General features: G+C 38.1%; 1 protein-coding gene across 1 annotated transcript; it reads left to right on the forward strand.

Moving 5' to 3' along the window:
- Window positions 1-11,478: 11,478 nt before the first annotated feature.
- On the forward strand, window positions 11,479-12,402 carry LOC139732219 (piggyBac transposable element-derived protein 3-like). Its single transcript, XM_071643096.1, has one exon. The coding sequence runs from the start codon at window positions 11,479-11,481 to the stop codon at window positions 12,400-12,402; it is 924 nt and encodes a 307-aa protein (XP_071499197.1).
- The last annotated feature ends 1,863 nt before the right edge of the window (window positions 12,403-14,265 follow it).

Raw genomic sequence — 14,265 nt, forward strand, 5'->3', positions numbered from 1 at the left:
AAACAGATTAGAAGAAATACCGTAATCTGTTTAAACAGATTAGAAGAAATACTGTAATCTGTTTAAACAGATTATGGTATTTCTTCTAATCTGTTATTACAGATTATAATCTGTTTAAACAGATTAGAAGAAATACCGTAATCTGTTTAAACAGATTAGTAGAAATACCGTAATCTGTTATAACAGATTATAATCTGTTTAAACAGATTAGTTGAAGTAATGTAATCTGTTATTACAGATTATAATCTGTTATAACAGATTAGTAGAATTACCGTAATCTGTTATTACAGATTATAATCTGTTTAAACAGATTAGAAGAAATACCGTAATCTGTTTAAACAGATTAGTAGAAATACCGTAATCTGTTATAACAGATTATAATCTGTTTAAACAGATTAGTTGAAGTAATGTAATCTGTTTAAACAGATTAGAAGAAATACCGTAATCTGTTTAAACAGATTAGTAGAAATACCGTAATCTGTTATAACAGATTATAATCTGTTTAAACAGATTAGTTGAAGTAATGTAATCTGTTTAAACAGATTAGTAGAAATACCGTAATCTGTTATTACAGATTATAATCTGTTTAAACAGATTAGTAGAAATAGTAGTTTTTTTTTTCTCCGTGGCACTAATGGTCTTTCGTAGAAATTTGAACGAGAAGGTATGTCAAGGTGTTCATGGCAACATCACAAAATGGTTGAGGGAGATCAAATCAGTTGCTACTGAAGACCATAAGGCATTACGGCGACTGAAGAAATATGAAACATCAGGAAAAGAAACAAATTGGTGACACAGGTCTTATTCGTTTAAAAACAAAAAAGTCAAGAGTAACTCACAAGGTAACAATATGGACAGGAACGGCTGTCAAAAGAAAACTGCGCAGATGTACATTGTAGGTACAGAATTGAATTCCTTCATCAAGTTACTAAGAAAAGAACACTGTAATGGATTAAGGTTTAAAGGATTAATGTCACTTATATTAAAGGCAAAGACATACCCAGTTACTTCAAATTGTCTGTCAGCAAAGTTGACCCTACCAAGTCAAATGAATGGAATTTTCCAGAAAGGCATTCAGCTTTAATAATGAAAAGGAGAGGGATAACTGTTATAAAGAGCTCGCCACATCCTCCTCAATCTCAGGGAAAGGTAGAATACTCACATACATGAAGAAGTCTAAAGCAAAAGCAATTACTGTGACCCAGAGACCAACCTGGACCCTGACTTTTTGGACCGGTGGTGCCGACTCAGGACGGGGGCAATGCCTGGAAGCTTGCCCTGGGGATACACCCCAAACATGCCTTCACCTATACCGACCAGTAAAGTTGACCCCACCAAGTCAAATGAACAGAATTATTCCGAAAGGTGTCCAGTTTAATGAAAAGGAGAGTAATGACTCCTATAAAGAGGGGGGGGGGGGGGGGGGGGGGAGGGTACTCAATTACTGTGACCCAGAGACCTACCCGGACCCTGACTTTGTGGACCGGGTGGTGCCGACTCAGGACGGGGGCAATGCCTGGAAGCTTGCCCTGGGGATACACCCCAAACATGTCTTCACCTATACCAACCAGTAAAGTTGACCCTACCAAGTCAAATGAACAGAATTTTTCGGAAAGGTGTCCAGTTTAATGAAAAAGAGAGGGATGACTCCTATAAAGGGGGGGGGGGGGGGGGGCACTCAATTACTGTGACCCAGAGACCTACCTGGACCCTGACTTTGTGGACCGGGTGGTGCCGACTCAGGACGGGGGCAATGCCTGGAAGCTTGCCCTGGGGATACACCCCAAACATGCCTTCACCTATACCGACCAGTAAAGTTGACCCTACCAAGTCAAATGAACAGAATTTTTCGGAAAGGTGTCCAGTTTAATGAAAAGGAGAGGGATGACTCCTATAAAGAGGGGGGGGGGGGGGGGGTACTCAATTACTGTGACCCAGAGACGTACCTGGACCCTGACTTTGTGGACCGGGTGGTGACGACTCAGGACGGGGGCAATGCCTGGAAGCTTGCCCTGGGGATACACCCCAAACATGCCTTCACCTATACCGACCAGTAAAGTTGACCCTACCAAGTCAAATGAACAGAATTTTTCGGAAAGGTGTCCAGTTTAATGAAAAGGAGAGGGATGACTCCTAGAAAGAGCTCTCCATACTCAATCTCAGGGGAAGGTAGAATGCTCACGTAGAAGTCTAATAAAAAAATGTTGGTTTGATCTGGTATCATGCGAGGATAAAGGTCTTAAATGAGTGCATCATCTCCCGCTTTATGCAAAACTCATGAAAGGAGAGCTAAAAGAAGTTCTATTCTGGAACAGCCCATTTGAATTTTTTTTATGGCTGACATAGAAACTTGAACGAGAAGGTATGTCAAGGTGTTCATGGCAACATCACAAAATGGTTGAGGGAGATCAAATCAGTTGCTACTGAAGACCATAAGGCATTACGGCGACTGAAGAAATATGAAACATCAGGAAAAGAAACAAATTGGTGACACAGGTCTTATTCGTTTAAAAACAAAAAAGTCAAGAGTAACTCACAAGGTAACAATATGGACAGGAACGGCTGTCAAAAGAAAACTGCGCAGATGTACATTGTAGGTACAGAATTGAATTCCTTCATCAAGTTACTAAGAAAAGAACACTGTAATGGATTAAGGTTTAAAGGATTAATGTCACTTATATTAAAGGCAAAGACATACCCAGTTACTTCAAATTGTCTGTCAGCAAAGTTGACCCTACCAAGTCAAATGAATGGAATTTTCCAGAAAGGCATTCAGCTTTAATAATGAAAAGGAGAGGGATAACTGTTATAAAGAGCTCGCCACATCCTCCTCAATCTCAGGGAAAGGTAGAATACTCACATACATGTAGAAGTCTAAAGCAAAAGCAATTACTGTGACCCAGAGACCTACCTGGACCCTGACTTTTTGGACCGGTGGTGCCGACTCAGGACGGGGGCAATGCCTGGAAGCTTGCCCTGGGGATACACCCCAAACATGCCTTCACCTATACCGACCAGTAAAGTTGACCCTACCAAGTCAAATGAACAGAATTTTTCGGAAATGTGTCCAGTTTAATGAAAAGGAGAGAGGGATGACTCCTATAAAGAGCTCTCCATACTCAATCTCAGGGGAAGGTAGAATGCTCACGTAGAAGTCTAAGGCAAAAAATGTTGGTTTGATCTGGTATCATGCGAGGATAAAGGTCTTAAATGAGTGCATCATCTCCCGCTTTACGCAAAACTCATGAAAGGAGAGCTAAAAGAAGTTCTATTCTGGAACAGCCCATTCGAATTTTTTTATGGCTGACATAGAAACTTGAACGAGAAGGTATGTCAAGGTGTTCATGGCAACATCACAAAATGGTTGAGGGAGATCAAATCAGTTGCTACTGAAGACCATAAGGCATTACAGCGACTGAAGAACTATGAAACATCAGGAAAAGTAACAAATTGGTGACACAGGTCTTATTCGTTTAAAAACAAAAAAGTCAAGAGTAACTCACAAGGTAACAATATGCACAGGAATGGCATGTCGTATGCACAGGAACGGCATGTCGTATTGACATGCGGCCGTCGGTGAGAGCAGACGCATAACTTTCATTCCCCAGCCACCGCCTTACACCGTCTGGAGACAGCACATTTACTCTTTAGTTTTCTTTGTTTTCTTCGCTTATTTTGCACCAACCTCATTTACCACATTTAAGTTACTGGTACGAACCTGGACTACTGGTCTCACGCCAATTTTTTCAGCAAATTCTGTTTCTACTAATTAAGCACAATTATGCCCATGTCGACCAGAACAACGGTGCCACGCCCATCTGCATGCAAGCAGCTGAGCCGCGATCCTGCTACTGCAGCAGCAGGGGAAGCTTCCCCAGGCCAGACGGCGGTTGTGGAAACTGCCCCGTTAACCCTGGAAGACTTGCAACGCAATCTCACGCAGTTTTCCGCGAGAATTTTTGGAAAACTAGACCAACTTTCTGATGACGTCAATGCCATGAACAAGAAATTTGATGAGCTGGAGTCAAGCGTCAAGTTTAACTCTGCCAAAATAACCGAAATGGAAATGGAGGAGCTACCCAAAATGAAAGCAATGCTCGACGAGAAAATTGAAAAGCTGGAGGAGAAGCTGATTCTTCTGGAAATCCACAACCGGAAATCCAATCTCCTGTTCTATGGAATTGAATCTCAGCAAGGTGAGGATATACTATCTACTCCACTCTTAGGTCTACCTTCATCAATCTTGGAATAGAGAAACGCGTAGCCGACGGCACTGTCATCGCCAACGCTCACCGCCTGCTGAGGTGCAACGCTACCGTCGAAGGTCCTGTGCCTATTATCGCGAGATTTTGCTACATGCATGAACGCGACCTTGTACTAGGTGCCTACGAGAACCAACAGCGACAACCACAGCGCGGTATCACTGATGGTGCTCCAACTCAACCGCGTCCGCGAATCTCGGTGCGAACCGATCTGCCGCCCACCCTCAAGGCCAGACGAGGAACCCTCTCGAGTGTCGCGTACAAAATGCGAAAAGACACGGGTCTTTCAACCAAAATCGCCGTCCAAGGTGCCAGAGTAATCCTTCAGTGGAAAGAAAAAGGCTCGTCGAAATGGAATCTCTACACTGACTGACCAGAACGCCAGATCATGATTCTCGTGTAAGATTGTTCTTATGCCCTTATTTCACTCATTTTTTGCTCTGATATCTCCTCTTTACGCATTAATTCTGTATGTAAGTTGGTTCCCTTTCAAGTAATTTAACGTGTCTGAATGGAAAGAAATGAAAATGCCTTCTGTACATTATCACGTAGAGGAATGGTTCAAGATTTTTAAGTGCATAATAGGTCTATTAATATGTCATTATTGACATAGGTATAATTTACACTGGTTCATTTTTGCTTAAAATCAGCATAACCATATATTGTGTGGATTTGTTTATAGAATTGAATGTTATTTTCTTAAATATATTTCATAAAACTGCAAAATTATAGTATTCATGTCACTTCTTTCTCGAGCGCAGTGCGCAAAAAATTTTGTTTGTGTATCAAGATATTACTTCTTGTCTTTTCGTTTGTTTGTTTGTACCAAAACTCATGTGTTATGCATTGAGACCTAAAAAGAACGAAAATATTTCTCCCTTTTATCACTAAGCTGAACCAGCCGATTACATAACATCCGAATGATTAAAAAAAAAAAATCATACATAAACTAAAATATTTCGTATGGAATATTGATGGAGGATTTCTATTTCCGCCTTTTTTTAATGTCCTTGTTTCATTCCCCTGATAACAAGCAATGAAGTTTCGTATCTACCGCAACTTTGTTTGCTGATTTTTTGTTGTTATAGCTGATTTATATAATAACATAACAAAGAGTGACACAGATAATAATGCTGCTCAACTGAGAGTAGTATGTAGAATTTGTCTACTATTTAATAGTATAATTTTCACATTGGATTTATTCAGCATATCTTGACGCATGCTTGATATGACAACTTTTTCCGGACTTTTTTTCTTCTCTCTCCTTCAATACCTTTACTCCCAGTCATACGACTGTTTTTGCTTGAAATGATAGTGCATATTATTTTTTCCCCCATCTTTTCTTGTTTTATGTGTGTTTTCAACTTAATGTACTCACACATACTGATTTCGATGTTAGAGTCTGCTGTATCTTGCGACCCTCCAGACTATCGCGTTCTTTTCTAGGCAGATCCTGACGTACCGCGAACATCTGATGACGAACGAATGTTCGGAATGTATTTGTTATGCAAAGGTATGTAGATAGCATTCCCGAGAGTAAGACTTTCTCCTTCAAGACCTTTATTCCCCGTCATATAGCTGACCCTGCCTGAAGTTACAGTGCATATCTTTTTTTTTCTCCATCCTTTCTCTTGTGTGAGTGTGTGTTTTCTACTTACCGTCCTCATACATCAAACATGATTTTGATACTCATTAGAGTCTGCTGTACCATGCAACCTTATACAATAGACCATCGCGTTCTTTTCTAGGCAGACCCTGGTTACGTATACCGGACTTCCGATGGGAAACGAATGTTCGGAATGTTTTTATCATGTAAAGTTATGCAAATAATTTTCCTTGAGTAAGACCCGCCTTGTATTTTTGTAGTCTGTTCATGATTCACAGTATTCTCTTACCACCATTTTTGTTTTGACGTTCATTGTAGTTTAATCATTATACGGTTACCCCACATACTGACTCTCACTTGCGTATAGGCATTATGCTTTACTCGAGTCACTTCTTTTATGTGACACTCAATACCCCAATGAGATAAAATCTGCAATTATTATGTCATGTGATACGAATCAAATTTTTTTCTTGCTTTTTTTTCATCCATCATGTTTGGCTCTTCTTAGTTTCTCGTAGAGTAAGCTTCGTATTCTTATACCAGTAACCGAAACATGACGTTTTATTATTCCATTGATTTAACCATTCTACCATTGTTACACATAGTTTTGTCGTAGGAAATATAGAGCTTTAAATTAGGCGGTAGCCTAATTTGTGCCATAAATTGTGAACTTCATAAAAGAATTTAGTGACATTTCTGTTGATTTATCTCACTGAATAGTTTATTCCAGCATTTATGGCATCTTTCGTCCGCAATTGAAAAAAATATATGCAATTTTCTGTATTAAGATATTATCTGCCCTGCTTTGGCAAGGGGAAGCGAGTCACAAAAGTGACATTTCTCGTAAAAGAGCTAAATGTGTCTATTATTTACACTGATGTCAATGGACTAACATGATGTCTTATCTAACATATCCCCTAGTAGGATGAGTGTTTCTGCACGAAATTTGGCCTGGAAGAAGAACTCATTATATGAATTATGAAAACATCAATAACTTTGTTCTTCTCTCTCATCGTTATTGACCCTTCTAGCCCAATTCATTCTGCATTCTTTTACTCCCAGTTCCCTTCCTCCGCAATGATCCTCTATTTATTCAAGTCTTTACACAACCCATGCACACTGTTATGTGCATCGATTATTTCCTGCGCCTTGTCACATTCCGTCTGCCATGTCTGCTCGCTATTCTCCCATTGCATAATAACCTGGCCTTCCTTCATTACAGCGCTACTGTTTATGCAGGTTCATATCTTAGACAATTTCATCTTTCGTTATGGCTGATCTCTCGAATGCACCCTTTCATTCCGTGCCAAATGACGATTTTTTTTTAATTGTATAGGCTCACAACATCCGAATCTGACTCAGTTGATGAGACACCAGTAACACAAACAACTCCTTATGACAACTTCGTTGCCGATAATCTTAATTCAGCAGTAAATGATCTGCCTTATGATCTTAGTAATGATTTAAATCTGAACATGTCATGTAATTACATAACAGTTAATCAATTCAAAGATATGTATTTTAATTTCTCTAAAGACACGTTTTCTCTGTTGCATTTTAACATAAGAAGTTTGAATAAACATTTTGATGAGTTCAAATTCTTATTAGAATCCGATGCTAGCCAATCACTTTCTATCATTGGACTTAGCGAAACCTGGTTGACTTCCACTACGGAAGATTCCTTTGCAATTGACGGATACAATATGTATGTCAGTAATAGATCGGACAGAAGTGGAGGCGGTGTTGCATTTTATGTATCAAGTATTTACAAATGTATTGTTCACAACAACATTTGTAGAATGGACAACACTGTTGAATCTCTTTTTGTAGAAATTTCTATCCCAGGATGTAGGAATGTGTTATTGGGTATAATATACAGACCTCCTAATTCGAATACTTTAGATTTTGTGACTTATCTTTCAGACCTGGTAAAAAACCCAGTTTTTAGAAATAAGGATTGCTTTCTACTTGGTGATTATAATATTGATTTGCTGAAATCTGGAAATGATTATATCTCAAGCGAGTTTCTTGAGACACTTTTGTCTTCATCCTTTCTGCCACTCATTACTAAACCGACTCGTGTCACGGATCACTCTGCTACTTTAATTGACAATCTGTTTTGCAATATCTTACCTCTTCCCGATTCTTTTATAATTCTCTCAGATGTGACCGACCATTTCCCAGTCATGACTCATTTTACTTTGAAAACTTTGGCTAATGATGCTAAACCTTCGGCTCCTTTATGCAAACGTAGAGTCTCATGTGAAAAGTTAGCCAGTTTTGATGCCGCTCTTGATAATGCTGATTGGTCACGAGTTTATGAAAATGATGATGTTAATCTGTCTTTTGATAATTTTATGGAAATATTTAATTTTCTTTTGGATGATATTATTCCAAAGCAAAAAAGTAAAATGGATAATTATAAAAAGACGCCTAGGTTACCGTGGATTTCAAAATCAATTCTTCGTTCAATTAATAGAAAAAAATGATTGTATTATAAATATAAAATGGAAAAAACTGAATGATCAAAGAACAGATATACAATATATAAAAACACATTAACTAGGATTTTACGTGTGGAAAAGAAAAGGTATTATTCTCAGCAGTTGTCGAAATTTAAGTTTGATATTAAAAATACCTGGAAAGTTTTAAAGCAGGCAATGAATATTCCGAATAAAAAAGCAGAAATAGATGAAATAAAGTGGGATGATGAAATAATTGATGACCCTATTGATATTGCAAATGTTTTTAATTCTTATTTTTCAAAAATAGGTGAAACGCTTGCTCATGGTATTCCGGCTACAGAACATAATTTTACTGAATTCATAGGCCAGTGTAACCCCAACTCTATTTTTTTAACTCCAACAAATAGATATGAGATTATGGATATTGTATCCTCTTCAAAAAACAAACATAGCTCCGGTTATGATGATATAGATAATTGTATCCTTAAGGGTGTTATATCATCAGTTGCAGATCCCTTGGCTCACATTTTTAATCTGTCAATTTCTAATGGTATGTTTCCTGATAAACTGAAATTGGCTAAAGTAATTCCAATATTTAAAAAAGATAATAATCTGGATGTCAGTAATTATCGTCCAATCACTTTATTATCTTCATTATCGAAAGTTTTAGAAAAAATAATATACACCAGAATTACCAAATTTTTAAATGTGCACAAAATATTCACAAATTCCCAGTTTGGTTTCCGAGAAAAACATAGTACCATCCATGCAGTTCTTCATTTTATTGATAAAGTCGTTAATGCAACTGACAATCATTCTCATTTAATTAGTATATTCTTGGACTTCTCCAAGGCCTTCGATACAATTAATCGCAACATTTTACTCCACAAGTTATCGCACTACGGAATACATGGGAAGGCCTTGGAGTGGTTTAAGACTTATTTAGCTGACAGAAAACAGTTTGTTTCAATTAAAGATAATAATTAAGTTATAAGAGATATAAAGTGTGGTGTTCCACAGGGAAGTCTTTTAGGGCCACTGCTATTCATAATATATATCAATGATTTTTCCTCTGTTTCAGAGGTACTTTCCTTTATACACTATGCTGATGACACCAGTGTTTTTCTTGCTCATAATGATATCAATGTTCTTGTTCAACAAGTTAATACAGAATTGAAAAAAGTGACCAACTGGGTAAGAGCTAATAAGTTGTCATTGAATGTTCAAAAAACAAAATATATGCTTTTCAGCAATACTGTTGATTCTTTGAATTCAGAAATAGTTCTGGATGATTGTAATTTAGAAAGTGTGTCATTTTTCAAATTTCTTGGTATTTTTGTAGATAATAAACTTTCTTGGAAAATACATATTGATCATATTTGCAAAATCACTTCTCGTAATATAGGTGCTATGAACAGACTAAAATTTTATATTCCTGAAAAGACATTACTTGTGTTATACTCCTCTTTGATACTCCCTTACCTTCATTATGGAATTTTAGCTGGGGGCAATACTTATCAGACGCTGCTGAATAGAGTGTTATTACTGCAAAAGCTTTATGCAAAACTCATGAAAGGAGAGCTAAAAGAAGTTCTATTCTGGAACAGCCCATTCGAATTTTTTTATGGCTGACAGAGAAAATTGAGCAAGAAGGTATGTCATGGTGTTCATGGCAACATCACAAAATGGTTGAGGGAGATCAAATCAGTTGCTACTGAAGACCATAAGGCATTACAGCGACTGAAGAACTATGAAACATCAGGAAAAGTAACAAATTGGTGACACAGGTCTTATTCGTTTAAAAACAAAAAAGTCAAGAGTAACTCACAAGGTAACAATATGGACAGGAACGGCTGTCAAAAGAAAACTGCGCAGATGTACATTGTAGGTACAGAATTGAATTCCTTCATCAAGTTACTAAGAAAAGAACACTGTAATGGATTAAGGTTTAAAGGATTAATGTCACTTATATTAAAGGCAAAGACATACCCAGTTACTTCAAATTGTCTGTCAGCAAAGTTGACCCTACCAAGTCAAATGAATGGAATTTTCCAGAAAGGCATTCAGCTTTAATAATGAAAAGGAGAGGGATAACTGTTATAAAGAGCTCGCCACATCCTCCTCAATCTCAGGGAAAGGTAGAACGCTCACATACATGTAGAAATCTAAAGCAAAACATGCTGTTTGATCTACACTGTAGTATCATGCGAGGATAAAGGTCTCAATCGGGTGCATCAAAATTCATGAATGGTGAACCAAAAGAAGATCTAAACTGGCACAGCCCATTCGAACTTTTTTGACAGTTGACAGAGAAAATTTAGAGAGAAGATATGCCAGGATATTCATGGCAACATCAGAAAATGGTTGAGAGAGATCAAATCAGTTGCCACTGAAGACTATAAGGCATCACGACGACTGAAGAACTATGAAATATCAGGAAAAGATACAAAATGTGCCTACTTACAGAATTGGTGACACAGTTCTTATTCGTTTAAAAACAAAAAAGTTGCAAGTTTCTCACAAGGTAACAACATGCAAAGGAACGGTTTTCAAAAGAAAACTGCGCAGAAGCAGGTATAAAATTTCATTCCTTCATCCAGTTACTGAGAAAAGAACACTGAAATGGATGTCTCTAGCTGATATGACAGCAGACACTCTTGCTAAACAAAGAAAAAGGGGAGGGAGAATGGCACGCGTCAAAGGATGATGAGACGCCAGCATTTCAGAAAGTAACATCATGATCTGACACATACCGACAGGACAAATGCCATTAAATGTAATTTGGGATTAGAAATCACATAATGACCCTCAAGGTGATGGCAACTGCCAATTTAGAGCTTATCGGTACGCGAATCAAAAAGGAAGACATTTCTTGCCTTTGACAGATGAGGAGCTCATCGGCTTCATAGGCATCAATTTCTGTATGGGTTATCACCATCTTCCATCATGGCGAGACTTCCGGTCGTGTGATGAAGATCTTCATGTGGATGTCGCGGCACGTACAATGCTAAGAAAACGGTTTGGAGACATCCTCTCTAATCTGTACATAAACAATAACCTAGACATGCCAGAGGAGAACATAGACCGCATGTTCAAACTCTGACCACTAGTTGATGGTATAGAGAGATTTGCTTATCTCTACAACATGGATCGAAAGCAGAGCATCAATGAGAGCATGATTCTGTTCAAAGGAAGATCAACACTAAAGCAGTACAACCCGATGAAGCCTATCAAGAGGGGATACAAGATCTGGGCCAGAGCAGATAACTCAGGTTATATAGGGCAATTTGAAGTCTACCAGGGGAAAGGAGGCAATGCAGATGTTCAGCTGTACCCAGATAACTATGGTTATGGTGAGAAAGTCATCCACACGTTCACCAGACCCCTTACAGGGAAGAACTACACCGTCTTTTTTGACAATCACTTTTCTTCTGTTCGTCTGATGGAGGACCTGAAAGAGGACAAAGTGTTGGCTTGTGGAACCATCAGAACTACATGTACGTGCAACCTGCCTGACCTTACTGATGACAAACAACTTAAGGAAAGAGGGGAGTTTGACTATCGCATAAGCGAGAAAGACATCAGAGTCTTCAAGTGGAAGGACAATAAACTAATCCATGTCATCTCAAACTATCACGGTACTGAAGAAACCACTGTCCGAAGGACCATGAAGGATGGCACCAAGAAAGAGGTCAAGTGCCCAATTGCGATTGCCGACTACAATGAAAACATGGGGGGTGTAGACAAGGCAGATATGCTCCGCACTCTTGACGGGGTAAATCGAAAATCAATGAAGTGGTGGCATCGGATTTTCTGGGGTATTCTTGACATCGCTTTTGTCAATGCGTATGTTGTGTATCAATCTATGTTTGGTAAGATGCCCCTCATAAAGTTCAGACGAAAAGTCACAATGGGTCTCCTAACCCTGGCAAAGCCAATGCCATCAGCACCAAAGAGGGGAAGGCCTTCATCTCCAGGTGCTGCCCAACCGCCTCCAACCAAACTTGTGAAAAGGCGCAAAACCAGGTTCAGTGTCCCGGATGATGTGAGAATGCAAAATCCTGCATAGAGTATGTCACATAAAGTGAGCATGACAATGCAGGTTTAATTCTAACACATTAAACGAATAATTGTTCTTATAATACAATAGCAAAGCTATGTGTAACTTTTTGATCATGTCATGTTAAAGGGTAGTACATGACAGTATTTTATGGTACACTGTACTGAGTTTACAATTAAATCAGCTTCAGACAAAACACATGAAAACCACTTAATAATCAAACCAATGGGAATGGACCAGATAATTGAATATTTTACACAATTATTTTCCTTTCAACAAGATGATAGCACTTAAAGATAAACTTGCTTCATATTCCATATCACTGATATGTAATTATAAAGATTCTCAAATCGCAACTACATGTACATCCCTAGTAAGCGCGCTTATTCAGTCTTGAGTTGCATTTGGTATACTTCTTAGATATCAGTTGCAATTTTCAGTTTGTATCATGATCATGGCAGCTGTTACTAATTTCAGCACATTTGTTATTATGTCTTTTACAAGTTTACTATGATTAAAGTCTTTGCTATGTAAACTATGTGAAGCTATGATGTAAACCATGTTTATTCAACGTATGTTACATAAGACATGCGCAGCTGCAGCAGCATGCCATGCAGTATAGAAGTTTTTATCATTGCACAAGTATATACTTGTTTGCAAATTTACCATACTCTCAAATTTTACATATTTTAAGGGGAAAATATGTTTCTATATTGAGTTTATTGATTAAAAATAATACAATTTCATAAAATTGCAGCATTGGAATCTGTTTATCATGAATGCATTTGTATTTGAATGTATGAGAGAGTGGGAAAGAAACGGGACTTAAAAGTCCCAGTGACCATAACAGCCGTGCTTCATAGCCTGTCGGGACTCAAAAGTCCCGTCACTAATTAACAGTGTTAATTAATCAATGAAACAATCAAACATGTTTTTCAAGCATTTTTTGTAATATTTGACCAATGAAAAACCTTTAAAAAAGGTTAGGACTGAAATGAGAAATTAACTCTTCTTTTGGTCATGAAAGGTTAAGGTGACGAAATAACACTTCAAGCTGCAGCTGAGATCTTCATGACCCAGATTTTGATAGCTTCACCACTTGATGGGGCTCCGACTCCCTTACGCCCTGATGGTAGTACCTTTTTCACGTTGGACAATATGTTACGTGGAGTCCAACAAAATAATATTTCAGATCCACAGTAAGCGAATGGTTAGAGGATGCCTTCGAAGGTAAAGCCATATTTACACAAGACCACGTCACTGTCTCTAATACAACCATTCTATGCCTCTCACTGCTCTACTGACATTTATGTAGCTTTCTCTATGAACACCATACAATTTAAAATCCTGTCTTTTGCCATAATTTACTTGATCGAACTGTTTCTAACTGTTCCTAATCTTAGTCAAATTCACCAGTAGTGCTCTCTGGCAATCAGAATCACATACATTACGTAGTTCTGTTTCTACTCTTAGTCAAATTCACCAGTAGTGCTCTCCTGCAATAAGAATCACATACATTACGTAGTTCTGCTGGAAAAAAAAAGGCACATTATGACAGCAAATTTGATTTCCAGGAAGCAGAAATTTTCCACTCATGTTTGAGCACAAGATCATTTAAGATTCCATTTTTTTCTTCCCTTCTCATTCAGAAATATTACCTTAGGCAAAAATTACTACACCAGTAAGGCACAAGAATACATCAGTTCATACAGTCCACAGTCCAAACACTTCTGAAAGGCCATCACAACTGTCTCACTGACGCAATAAATTTGATCCGCTTGGTCTCACCAATTATTGCACAGGTTATTTGTTGCTTGTAGGTCAACTTTGAGACACTCTGCTGTGCTTTCCCTGAGATCACTGGAATTTTCA

Source organism: Diadema antillarum, unplaced genomic scaffold (genome assembly GCF_040938485.1).
Source record: "Diadema antillarum isolate AM-2024a unplaced genomic scaffold, OU_Dant_1.0 seq00000406_RagTag, whole genome shotgun sequence".
Lineage (NCBI taxonomy): Eukaryota > Metazoa > Echinodermata > Echinoidea > Diadematoida > Diadematidae > Diadema > Diadema antillarum.